Consider the following 13,656-nt stretch of genomic DNA (forward strand, 5'->3'; position numbering starts at 1 on the left):
CCAGCTCAGCGCATCACGCCTGCACCCGACATGCAACATAACAATCAACACATTTCAGCCGTATATATAACCAGATTCATTCATTCACTTTCTACAGCTTTTCCTCTGTGGCTCACCGGAGTTGCTTTGGGCGGAGGCAGGCAACACCCCAAATGCATCGCCAGCAGGTATAATCCCGAATTTATCCTGCGTCCTGAATTACATCTCGGTTTTGACAATCGACCCCAGACAGAGTTGCTGAGAGAAGCAATTGGCTGCCATGCGTGACGATTCTGCGAGTTCTGAGGACAAACCCGAGGTCCAGAAATAGACTTAAAGACATTCAAGTCGATGTTATTCTCAAACACAAGAGATCCAAAGCGTGTTTTCAGTAAAACTTTATTTGTCAGTGCATGAACGGAACACCATGTCGAGGTCATCGTCGAGCATTAGTCATTCTTAAATAGTTTCTCTCTCTTTTTTCCTTTTTTTTTTTTTTTACATAAAAAAATAATGGAGCAATTTAATATACCTCTACCCCCCACCCCCCCACCAGAGAGAGCACTCAACAAGTATTTATAAAGGTGCTGTACAATGTACAAACATTTACATCTACTGTTCCTACAGAATGTAGAAGGTACCACAAGGATCGGTTCTCTAATGGAGCGACGCTTGGACACGAAACATGAAACAGACATGAGACACGGAACGGCCCAATTAAAGGAGCAAAAGGTGAAAGTGCAGGAGACGTCGTCGGACTCACCAGCCTGGGCACCCGGCGCTCGTGGCTGGATTCACTCGTCCAACCAACCAAACTATTGCACAAAAACCACCGAGAGGCCCGCAGCACGGTCCCCGTTCATTTGAATCCAGACGCCCATCTTATCACAGTCAGCCAGAGATGCTCACCATCATCATCATCATCATCTATGCTACGATACTGCTTTCCCTGAGGTCCTCTGAATATGTCTTAATCTATAACTTGTATTAGTAGATATGCTGAGTATATTTCATGTTCTATAAATGTCGTAAAGCTACAGTGAAATGAGACTTTTTCTCATTTTCACTGACCTCACATTCGCAGCTCATCAGCTCGACTGCACCGAGGATGCATTAGAAGCTGGGCTCAGCGTGTTCGCTGAACCGCCTCCCTCTGTGACCTCCAGCCAGCGTCACAGATGCACCCAGCATTTAACCCCCCCCCACTTCTTTAACCCATTAAACCAGCAGATTTAGCACAGTATTAATTAAATCACCATTTTCTTTTTCTTTTTTTAGCTTTAAACACTGAATGCTCTAAAAAAATAATAATCACTTTATAAAATAATAAAATGATAGCACATCGACGTCACAAATTAAACACAACTCATGGACATTCCTTTATGCTACAAGGGCGGATGCAGTGCAACGGAATTCAATAGATATTTAAACGTTAGAATCTGTAAAACGAGACACATTCAAATATTATATTTCCACAACGAGACACATCTTGAGCGACTGCAAATATTTCGCAGAGCGGTTTGTGCGCTACCTGTACATTTCATGAACTACAAGATCCATGGTAACGCCTACCACCGGGGTACGTTGGAAGGATGGCGAAAGCCCCAAAAACACGGGACAAATCTTTAAAGATTTATACCATTTTTTTTTTATCATAAACAATGTAAGCAAGTTCTTAAACCACAAGTTTCTGGTCTTTTTAATGATAAATGATCAGAATGGAAGGGAGGCCATGTGTAATCACAGAACAGTCTCGAGTCACTGGTGAGGTTGGATTGAAAATCCTCCTGGTGCAGAGGACGAGAACCGGAACCGACAAACGGGATCATCTCGGCGATGTGCAGAACGCGTGCAGCAAAACAAACGAGAAGGACCGAGTCGCATGCAGCTGAGCAAACCTTGAAGAAAAAAGACGAGTTCAAAGTATCTCACAGTGAGATAGCGAGTGAAATGAAATCCTGGATAATGGCCGTGCGGGGCGCACCGGAAAGCCGAGGGCCCGTCTCCGTTTCTTTGCATATGGGTCATTGTATTGACCCCCCACAAGGCTTCCAGGATTGGCACATATTAACATTTCAGAATATCTTGTCCGGTGCGCATGCTTAAAGTCCTGTAGCGATGACGGTGAAGCAGGAGACAGTGCAAGAGGGGAGGGGGGGGGGGGGTGCTACACGATGTGCGCAATGTCGCGGGACCTCTGCGATGCTATCTGGGATGCACTGCTCCGTTTCATGGAAGAACTCGGAATCATCCACCAAGGGCGCTGCTAAATATTCCGCGGCTCAGCTCAAGTATGGGTGATTCAACATCCTGTCACAAAGAGTCACGGGGGGGGGGGCTCCGCCTGGGACAGAAGCTTGGCTGCGCTGGGCACTTTCCAAGGGCCGGGGAAAGACAACACAACTTCTCCTTTGTTCAGCTCTTTATTTGTATTATATTCTCTTTATTTGTAGTGTATAGTTTTTAGTTTTTAGTTTTTTTATTTCTGTCCCCTTCAGATTTCCTACTAGCTTCTCTCTGCCTCGAGTCTCGGCTCGCACCTTTCTTGATCTCACTTCCTGCAGGAGAAGACGTCACGCAGCTTTGAGACGCCCCCACCTCTCTCTTTTTAAGACCTTCCTGTTCCCGGGAAGGCCGAGTTTGTTCCCCTCTCCCTTCCCTCTCCCTTCCTTCGTATCGTCTGACCTCCAGATCTACCCCTTTGCCATCTTTCTTTGCACTACCCGAGCTCTCTTTGCTTGGAAAGTCTTTGGATTGCCTTTGAGGGTCCCGTCGAGGCTCCGGGCGCTCCACGGTTGCAGCGACCTGCTGCCCAACACGAGGAGACTTCCCGGAATTTGGAGGTCGTGACGCCTCTTGAGAAGACGTGCTCCTGCCCTGCGCCTCTTCACCCGTCTCCTTGAGAGAGAGACGGTGCTCTTTGGATTTAGGAAACATCGCCCCTGTTTTCTTTGGGCTGCTTAGCTCTCTAGAGTTTCTCGTGGGCCGGATCCTCTTGTGAAATTGCGAATGCTCGAAGGTCGAGGGCGAGAGCCTGTCCGCCTGCTTTGCTGGCCACTCGCCACTCTCCTCAACGGAGCATAGAGCCCTGTACCTGTGCGGCCCGAGGCCTTTTGGGGATGCGGCGCTCCAGCTGCGGGAATATTTCAGTTTGCTGGAAAAGTGACTGGAAACAAAGACTGAAGTCCCAGTGGGAGACGGAGAGGACGACACGTCAGAGAACACGTCTCTGGAATGACTTGTGGGTGAAATGAGTCGTTGATCAAGTCGACCTGCAAGAGAAGCGCATGTTTTACATGTGTGTCCGAACACACGCACACACACACACACACACACACACACACAGAGCATTCACATCTCTTTTACTATGATATCATTTTCTCATTACATTAACTCTGAGTGTCTGAAGGCATTTTTGAAACCCAAACATTCACTGCCAACTCTGACAATGAAATCTGCCTTTCTTCAACGGCCAATGACTCTGGAACGGGAACTGGTAGGAACACACTTGGTAAGTTCGGCGTTTGCATAGTCATATCCTGTGGGGCTTGGAAAATCGGGAGAAATTCGTGAAAACTGGGGCACTCAGATTATAGCTGAGGTGAAAATGGCTGGCACTCAATAGCTGGCATTCAATCCAAAATGAATTACAACACAAGTGTTTCAAAGATTGGACAGTAAAATAGTCCTTCCAGTCACAAAACACCGGCGCGGAACGTCTATGAAGATTTTCGGGCAACCAGGTGTGTGGCGGCAAAAAGCGAAAATATGAAGAAAGGTTCATGTGTTATTGTAACCCTAAAAGTGGGCAACATGCAAAAGAAAATAATGCACATTGGAAAAATCATTGTCTCCAATTAAATGAACTTCCCACCAATCACTGGGAAGTTAAGATAATGAGGAGGGCTAAGTAAACAATCTCCCCTTTTTGACCCACAGACACAAAGCTTTTATATGTTTTACACAAAGCACTGAATTGTAAGGAGAAAGGGAAGAAAAGCAGGCAAAGTTTTGACAGCAAGAATTACCAAGGTTAAAGAGACGAGGCCATGAAAGCAGCGGAGATGTTAGTGTTGGTGCTCGGTGTAGTAGCACATAGTAGAGGAAGCTGTACTACCTGCATCAGCGGCAAGAAAGAAAGAGCCAACAGAAGGGAAAGCGATTCAATGAAAGAAGCAAAACGCAATCAAGAAAGTACATTTCAATTAATACACACGAGACTCAATCATTTCTGTGATGGAGTCGTTGTTATGAGCTCTTAAACCACTTAATGTCTCCTTCAGTAAGCACACAAAAGATGTTTGCTTTTATAACGTGAAATGTAATTCTTTATTATGTCATGTAATATAAAGGAATAGTTTGACAAAAAATGGACTCTCCTCTAAGTAAAGACAGGAAGGATATAATTATCTTAGCCAAGACTTAAGATGGACCACTAGAGGACACAGCGAGCGCTGCCTTGTAATGTGTACTTACTGCCATCTTGGGCCAGGCCCGCCCCGGGTCGCAGCAGCAGCACTACTTTGCTTCCTCCGGCCTGGATCAGCTCAATAGCCCGAGTGTGGGAGATGCCACGTGCTGGCTCCCCATTTATCTCAACTATCTCATCGCCGACCTGTCAGCAACACAATATATAAATATATATATATTAAAAAAACACATCTATTAAAAAATATAGCATGCACACTTTACCAACATTCTCGTCATTGACTACACACCCCTGAATGGGATGAAAGAACCAGGAAGAGTTAGAAAACTCTCACAGCAACGTAATCAAGTATCAATTTGTATCTAGCAATACTCAGAAAATATGTTAACTTTCGATTTAGTCAAGCATCGGTTTGATATTTGCGGCTCACGGAAGACCCTGTGGATCAGACGTCTGTCTAAAAGTCATGTTGAGAGTGAGGCATTTCAAAATGAACGGATAATTGATGATACATCTCGCATTCAGAATTAATCCTAATTGTTTTGCTAACCTTCTGACATATCCTTTAACCCCACCACAATTTTAATAGGTAAAAAAACCTCTATGCATGTTTTCTGCGATCGACCTTTGAACACAATGCAGCTCACTCAAATACATTCCAATGAAATACACTGAGCACTTTCATGAATCCTTTCATGAAGCACTTTCATGAAGACAATTATAGAATATATTAATTTTCAAACGACTTTTATTTGAGCAAGTTTCACTATTAACCCCAAGACTTCCAAGTTTCTAAGAATAGCACATTTGCTACAATAAATATTGTTGTGTTATTGGATGCTCTGCATTTGTTTATCAGTGCTTTGGACAAGATCAATGGGAATCAAATGTGTATTAATACTCTGTGTTTTTCTTCATATCCAAGGGCCCACACTCACAGCTCACAGTGAGGATTGTTTGGGGTACAGTGAAACGCGAAAAAAAATGTATGTCATAATGTCAGCACCAAACAGCACATCACTAGTACGTAAAAGGAAGACTGCATGCATCTTGGGAACTGGCCAGTTCAGACACACTCTCTGAATAATTTACCCTTAACAGGCTGGAATAGTAATGGACCATCGACTCCGCCGATCACACCTACTTTCACGACTCACAGAGGTGAACTTGTGAACGTAAATAGAAGTGCTGTTGCTGTCACAGCAAGAAAGTTACAGGTTCGAATCAGACTTGCGGCCTTTCTGTGAGGAGTTTGCATGCCCCCCCCCCTCTGTCTGCGCGGGTTCTCTCCTGGCTCTCCAGCTTCCTCCCACCGCCAAAAACATGCAAATTAGGTGAATTGGTTGCCCAAAATTGCCCATAGGTGTGTGTGAATGATTGTCTGTCTTTGTGTGGCCCTCTAATGAGCTGGCGGCTTGTCCAGGGTGTACCCTGCCTCTCGCCCGTTGACTGCTGGGATAGGCTCCAGCACGACCCGTGACGCGGTAACGGAATGAATGCTCTTGATGATACGTAGGCACTGATGGCTAACCGTTACAACTAGAAAAGCACGCAGAGAGCGCAGACCTCCGCCAAGCAGCTCATTCTGCTCATAATTGGATTTACACCGTCCACATGGTGATCTGGATCATCATCAAGAGGTTCTGAATTTTGGTATCTTTATACAGCAACCATGAAGAGTAAAAGTGAATCGGACTGGATTTTTGAGTTCTGTAAAATAGGTTTTCAATGTTAAAATGTAATATTTTCTTCCTGACCTCATTCTGGATGGTTTGGTTAACTGCACTCACGTGGATCCTTCCATCTAGCTCAGCAGGTCCATCCTCAGCCAGTCTCAGGATGTACAGTCCCATGTTGTACTCTGTTCCTCCTCGAAGACTAAATCCAAAGCCCCTGGGACCCCTCTCTAACTCCACCGTCAGACAATCCTGCACAGCGTAAAGGCAGCACTCAGTTAAGTCACTCACCAAAACATGTAGCAACAAAAAAAACCCTTTGATCAAAGCAAAAGGCTTCCACACAGACAATGGTACCTCTGCCACATTGACACATATCCAGACTGTAACTTACAGTACATTGATGCCCTGAGTACCTTTCAGATGGCTTCTTAGACAACATTTAGAGGAAGGGTTGAGTCGATTGTTCTCACCTGGTTGGGTCCCGTCACGCACAGCGTTCCCTGCTCACCGAGAGGAAGAGTCTTGCAGTCAGACCAGTTAACTCCCTCTCTCTTCTCCTCCACATCCAGGTTGTAACTAAGACAAACAAGGGATGTATTACTTCAGCCACGCATCCTGTAAACAGCAAACTGCAGGACAAAACAGAGGAATCATCGTGTAATACTTCCAAATCAGATTAACTCATCAGCTTCATTCAGGTGGCATTCAGAAACCTTTGATGCAGCTTTTATGGACTACTGCTACTGTACTTCCTTCTCGCCCCCTGAGGGGTCGCCACAGCAAATCAACCCTCTCCACTGCACCTCTGTCCTTTGCATCGTCCTCCCGAACACCAGCAATGTATCTTCTCCTGGTCGACCTCTAGCTCTGTTCCCTGGCAGTTCCATCCTCAGCATCCTTCTACCGATATAGTCCCTGTCTCTCCTCTGGACATGTCCAAACCATCAAAGTCTGGTCTCTCTGACCTTGTCTCCAAAACGTCTAACCTTCACTGTCCCTCTTATTGTCTCATTTCTAATCCTATCCAACCTGGTCCAACCTTCGGTTACTCCTACTGCACACTTCACTGCTGTCCTACATGTCCTGAACTACTTTTTCCCATAACCTCATCGTATGATTCATGAGCTTTATCCAACTGCCTTCCCATTCTTCATCCTCTTCATCACCTTCATCACCTTTCTAGCTTCACTCGTGCTAATCTTTGTCATTTCCTGGTCCACAACAGGTGCCTCTACTCCCCTTTGTTCTCTCTAGTTTTCCTCCTTCATTAATTCCTCTAAATACTTCTTCCATCTTCCTACATACTACTGGCCTCTGCCAACACCTTCCCATCTCTACTCTTCATCACTTTAACATGCTGAACATCCTTCCTGTCTCTACTCTTCATCACTGTAACATGCCGAACATCCTTCCCATCTCTGTCTCTCTGTCTGTCCAGCCGGTACAGATCCTTCTCTCCCTCTTTACTATCTAACCTGTCATGCAGGTCATCATATGACCTCTGTTTGACCTTTTCCACCTCTACCTTTGCCTTGCATCTCATCTCCCTGTACTCCTGTCTACTCTCTTCTGTCCTCTCAATGTCCCACTTCTTCTTAGCTAACCTATTTTCCTGTAGACACTTCTGCACGTCCTTGTTCCTCCACCAGGTCTCCTTATCTCCATTCCTTCCAGAAGACACACCCAGTACTCTCCTCTTCCCTGAAAGCCACACAACACTCTTCGTTCTGCAGCCTCCACCACTTTCTCCTCTGCTCTGCCTTAGTCCTCTTCATCTTCTTCACCACTAGAGTCATCTTACAGCTTTTATGGTACTGAAAAATGTACAACTGACTTGCAAGGAAACCTTAATTAACATGTAAAAGCTACTGACCTTGGGACATTTGTGCATGTTAGAGTATAATTATGAAAAATATTGGCAAGTTTTAAAGGCTTCTTTTGCAGTGGTGACTTCATTTATTTGTATTTCTTTTACCACCTTTGTGCTTCTCTTTTGCTGAGCATGGATTCTTACTGTTCATCCTGTAGAGATGGTCTCAGGCCGATGGCTCTGTGCTGAAGAGCAGGACTCTGTTTAGCTGAACTGGCTCCGGATGGAGGACCCTTGTATTCTATAACACATTTTCATGTTGCAGCAATCAGCGTACAGTCAGCCTACCATATGTTTCAGAGTCATTACAAGGCAATGTTTGTTATCATTCAATTATATTCAGGAAACGTGTAAAAGTCTGCAAAATTCTCAACATTATCTGATTTAGAAAAAAAAAGCAATTAGCATTACATTGGCACGCCGCTCAGCTAATTCTCATTCAATACATCCTCCAATTTGACCTACGCTATCAACATTGACATTATAATAATTAAACAGCAATTCTTGCAGGTAATTGCCTTCATTTCTTTTTTTCCCACTTAAGGTTACAGCTCATAAAACACATGAAACTAAATTGATCACAAGACTTAAAATACTACTCTGACAAAAGAAGGCATGCTCTCACCATCCTCAGGAACCACCGTGAGGGTGACAACATTTCCAGCCTCCTTGATAAGCAGCACAATGTCACTGTGCGACAGCTCGATGATGGAGCGCCCGTTGACCGCAGAGATCCGATCTCCTACATGCAGCAGGCCGCAGCGGTCGGTGGGACTCCCTTCGATGATTCGACCAATTTTGTGTGGAATGACTGAAATTGTGTATGCAAAGAGAACTGAAACATTAAGGCCCAGGTGGAGAGATCGCTGTGGGAATTCTGCAATATATTTAGCAAGTCAGCATAACAGCGAAGCCTGCAGGAAGTAGAAAATGGACCCATGCTTTTGCTTGCATTTAACAGTTTCGTCTACGCCTCTTTTAAGAGGGTTGAATACCTATAAATGCTGACAGAAATTACATTACATGTCCTTCTTTGATGAGTTCAAACCCACCTACACCTGCAATTACCTTTAATACATTATATTCAGCCATGACAAGAGAACACAGTAGACTAAGTCTGTCTCCTTAGTCTTTGATGTGTGCAGACGGCTGCATTCTTAATCAAGATTAAGGTTATTAAAGAGCGATCAGTCATACAAATGTAGAAAATGCAGAATAATGGACATCTAGAAATCACTTTTATAGACTGTGTATCTTTAAGAATGGACAAATAATGCACCAGCCTCACCTCCATACGGCGGTTTGCTCTTGGAGGTCAGGATGACAAAGCCGAAGCCTTCGGTCTCTTTGCGGTGGAGCGTGATGTCAAAGGACTCGTGGTCGAGAGCGCCAGGCATCGGTAGGGGCGGGAGCTTAGGAGATCCATTCACCAACACGGGAGTCATTTCCTGAGCCTCTTCCTCCGTCGCTTCTGAAAATACACAAAATGCATCTACATTCTTTGCGTACATGTGGGCGGTCACCGGCATATGGATTCCTCTGTTTTTACAGAATGCTGTTCACGCATGAGGTTCATGCAAATGAAAGTAATCGAGTGGCTTCTCATGAGTGAATATCATAAACAAAGTGGCAGTGGCGGGGTATTATCTCCAGAACGAGGCTGTTGAGATTCTGTGCACGCCCTACATTCCCTGAGCTGTACTCTGAAACCATACAACTGCTATCATACCTGTCAAAACACAAGCTGCATCACTTGATGTCGCTGATAACCTACGAGACTCACTGCTATGTCATCGTATATATATATATATATATATATATATATATATTATCAGATTATTACTTAATTCGATGCAATGTATCCAAATGGTTTTCGTATGTGTTTCCATGACTCACCTCTGTAGATGACCTTTCTGCGTACTGTCAGCATGACTTGACCATTGCGGGCAGCATTGGTCATCAGATCCAGCACCTGCTTGTGTGAGCGACCTTTCACCATGACCCCGTCGATGCCAATCAGCTCGTCCCCTGCCCTCAGACGGCCATCCTTCTCCGCTGCGCCGCTGGGCACAATGGCCCCGATGAACACCTGGGGGAAAACATTCTGAGACAGAGCTAGTTAGAAATGGCAGAGAAAAGAAATTCTCTCATGGTTTTAAATGTTTCTGATTAAATTTGTATCCACGACGTGCGATTCTGTCTGTGCTTACTGGCTGCTGTGGGCCTTCTCCTCCCAGAACACGGAAGCCAAAGCCTGTTTCAATGTCTCTCTTCAGAAAAACATCAATGTCTTTGGTGTGAGGCTCTGAAATTAGAAATAAGGTGGCGATTTTACATGAGGTAAAAAATAAAATAAAAAGAACTTCTGTGCTGACACTTACGTCTGCTGTCCAGCAGGGCTTTGGACTTGAGGTACATCTCTGTTGCATCTCGCTTCGGGGAGTCGATGGAGCGCAGGGTGCTCATGTTGGAGTGGTAAGGCAGAGCCTGGGGGGCCGAGTCCGTGTTAGTGTCCAAAGTCTCAGTCCTGGCCACCGTTTCCTGTCTCTGAATTTATATATATAGACCACCTCTTACTAATTAAGTGTCATTATTTAAAACATAATCCCATTTTTTAATACCCTAGTTTTATTGGATCACATCTGCTTTGCTCTCCATCTGTGAAGGATATATTTTATTGACCCGCTCTCGGGCTCATTACCCAAGATAATTGGCTGAGCATCTAATAGTGATGAATAACCTTAAATAATCAATGTCCATTCACGTCCTCTGCTTCTAAAGCATCAACAACAAACGGCTCTCAGTTGACAGTCTTGTCTGTGTTTTGAAAGGGCGAGCAATAAAACGTAATGGTAAGAGAGCATCCTCAGGAAAAAAACAACGATTTTTGACAGACCTAAGTTTATTGCTGTCATTTCATTTGATGCAATGGAGGCTTAGTGGTTGGGCTGGAGCACAAAAAGCTTTGCGATGAACTAGAGGGGCGAGACCCCAATGAGAGACAAACGTGCAGAAATAGGTTCTACTCACAGGCTTTAGACTTTTCACAGGGGACGTTTGACCTACGGAGAGACAAACAGAAACAATTTGGGGTAATGGAAATATAGCAGTTGCTGAACCAGCAGATGGCGCTGCCTCTCTGACAGGTGAAACAACAGCAGTGGACGTGAAAATAAAGCAGTGAGCTGCTCCAAACTCAAGGCGGTGAACTCAATCAGGAATGCTCCATTAGGGAATACACATCCGTGTGTAATTAAAGATACATCGGGACGATAGAGGCAGCGGCGCTGACTGCATGTTAGCCCACTGCGAGGCGAAGCAAGCGGCTAACGGGCCTTCGAGAGTCACGCATGAAATGCAATGACTGACAAATCTCTTCCCTTGGTGTCTGCTGCACAGAACAGCCACACATTCCATCCGAGGAGTTCAGATTGTTCCCTACGGATCATCTCTTGTGGCTGCCCCCCCCCATTCCCTCCCCTTAGCTCTCCAAATAAAATGGATTAGCAATCCTCTGGAGCCCGCAGTCCCGTGGGGCCCAGACCAACACTCCCTTTCACGAAGGGTTAATGGAGACTGATGTAAAGGGGGGGGGGGGGGGGGGCATTTTTCTGCTTCGACACTATATTCCCAATCCGACATCGGCATCTTCAAAGGCAACAAATACATCAAGTGAAACACATCATTTCCTCCTTTCTCTGTAAGCGCTTCTTCTATTCAGTGGTGCTGACACACACACCTACCTACACACACACACACACACACACACACACACACCCCACACACACTCTCACCCAGGGATTATCTAATGAGGGTTAGAGCTGGCTTTAGCTTTTCTATTGGGCACACTGGGTGAGGATGATCCTTGTGCTGCTACGGCTGTGGAGTCATGCAAGGCGTTGGTGTCGTTGGACACGGTAATGGTAGAACGACAGTGAGGGTGAGTGGTGTGAGGGGGGAAAAGAGGAGGGCTGTGGTGAGGACATCCCCGAGGACCTTCTCTCTACAGACACTCGACATGTCTCTTTTAGGGGCCATAGATATAGCGTCGTGCACAAATGAGCCCAATCTGGGGCTCATCGTCTGATGCAGCAAATCCCCAAATCCCCGAGGTAGCCCAGGAGGACGTAGGCAACATTTGAAGGGTGCCCAGAACCAAGCCCATCTTCACACTTACGTAATTCCTGCCCTCAGAGTTGTAACAGTTTGGGTTACGCCTCAGTAGTAGGCGACATAAACATACGAGAAGCTGCCAGTACTAGTACGATGGAGGGCTCCGTTGCATCCAGGCTGATTACTGCATGCAACCGCTATAGAAGTGTAAGTGAATCTCGTCTACTGTGATTGTGCAAGACACAGACGCTGTGGCATGACCCAGGATGCAGAACCGCAGTGTGTGGTCAGTGGTCGGCGGTAGGCCTCCGACCAGACACGTCGCCACCTCACCTCCTGCTATTAGCAACACGCTGACCTCATCTCCCATGAGTGCTGCTGGAGTTGCATTGACAGCAAAAAGAAAACATCCCACAGGTATGAGAATAAAGGACGATGGAAGAACATCTTTCACTCTGCAGGATACACAAACACAGAGAGGCAACGATCGTTCAGTCGTACCTCCACGAAGCACGACGACGGTCACTTCGGCCCCCACGGGTAAGTCTTTGAGAATGTCCACCACTTGGGCGTGGCTCAGCAGTTGGACATTCTGTCTGTTGATCTCCTTGATGACGTCTCCTTTCTGCAGGCCATGGCACCACTGGGCATCGAGGATCATTTTGACCTTCTGCCCCAACAGGCAGTCGGCTATGGCAAACCCAAACCCTCCAGGTCCCTTCACCAGTGGCACGCTCACCAGCTCTGGCTGCACCAAAGCAGCGGCCCCCTCCACCTCCTCCCCCTGCCTCCCATTTGGCAGCGCCGCCACAACGGGCCGGCCGCTGGCATCCACGGTGACGTAGTGGAGCTCCTGCGAGGATCCGTGAAGGACGTCGCCTTTCACGAGCAGCGGCTGACCATTGATGAGCGGCACGGCCGTCACTACCTCGCCGCCGTGGAGCGCCTGTGGAGGTTGGGTGGCTGGCGGGGGAGGAGGAGGCGGAAGAGGGTCATCGCTCGCAAGATCTACATCTGGAGGAAGTGGGTAACCACGGCAAAGGACCATGTCCACATACTGGTTGGTGGGAATGGACTGGAACATCTGCACTACCTCTGGGTGGGTTTTCCCAAGCACGGACATCCCGTTAATCTCAACGATCACATCACCTAAAAGAGAAGCAGACATGAATGAAGCGGCGGTTTCCCTTCTGCTGCGTGATGCAGATTCACCCAACGCTGTCACTTCTCCCTCATGCTTTAACGTTGACAGCTTCCTCTCTCTCTATCGTTTACGTCGGTCATTCCTACTTTCCCATTCCCATCTCTTACTGCAGGGAGACATACGCCGATACTTACGCTGAACCAATCTAAGCATCACACACACCCACAGAGCTCACAGATAGTTGTTTCTGTGGGCAGCTGCAAGGCAATGGCAAAATCAGAAACAGAAAAAAATAGACATTTTAGATGGTTTTACACGCACCGTCACGGTCTGCTATAAAAAATATGGGCTGAGCATCAGTCGGGTTGTTGTTATTGCCTCGTTAAACTCGGGGGACAATGTAAAGGTTAAGTGAACACAACACAAGTGAAGTTTACACCTT

At 46.2% G+C, this 13,656-nt stretch overlaps 1 protein-coding gene across 1 annotated transcript in view; it reads right to left on the minus strand.

Moving 5' to 3' along the window:
• Positions 1 to 4,046: 4,046 nt before the first annotated feature.
• The window catches only part of LOC137898039 (membrane-associated guanylate kinase, WW and PDZ domain-containing protein 3-like), a 74,538-nt gene continuing 64,928 nt past the window's right edge, over positions 4,047 to 13,656 (minus strand). The window contains exons 10-21 of the mRNA XM_068742034.1: positions 12,572 to 13,219; positions 10,988 to 11,019; positions 10,339 to 10,504; positions 10,168 to 10,262; positions 9,854 to 10,046; positions 9,246 to 9,428; positions 8,583 to 8,768; positions 8,102 to 8,198; positions 6,558 to 6,663; positions 6,199 to 6,336; positions 4,456 to 4,594; positions 4,047 to 4,096 (exon numbers count right to left, since the gene is read on the minus strand). Coding sequence (XP_068598135.1) covers positions 4,047 to 4,096; positions 4,456 to 4,594; positions 6,199 to 6,336; positions 6,558 to 6,663; positions 8,102 to 8,198; positions 8,583 to 8,768; positions 9,246 to 9,428; positions 9,854 to 10,046; positions 10,168 to 10,262; positions 10,339 to 10,504; positions 10,988 to 11,019; positions 12,572 to 13,219 — 2,033 coding nt within the window. The remainder of the gene's footprint in view (positions 4,097 to 4,455; positions 4,595 to 6,198; positions 6,337 to 6,557; positions 6,664 to 8,101; positions 8,199 to 8,582; positions 8,769 to 9,245; positions 9,429 to 9,853; positions 10,047 to 10,167; positions 10,263 to 10,338; positions 10,505 to 10,987; positions 11,020 to 12,571; positions 13,220 to 13,656) is intronic.

This window comes from Brachionichthys hirsutus, chromosome 8 (assembly GCF_040956055.1).
Source record: "Brachionichthys hirsutus isolate HB-005 chromosome 8, CSIRO-AGI_Bhir_v1, whole genome shotgun sequence".
Taxonomy (NCBI): Eukaryota; Metazoa; Chordata; class Actinopteri; order Lophiiformes; family Brachionichthyidae; genus Brachionichthys; species Brachionichthys hirsutus.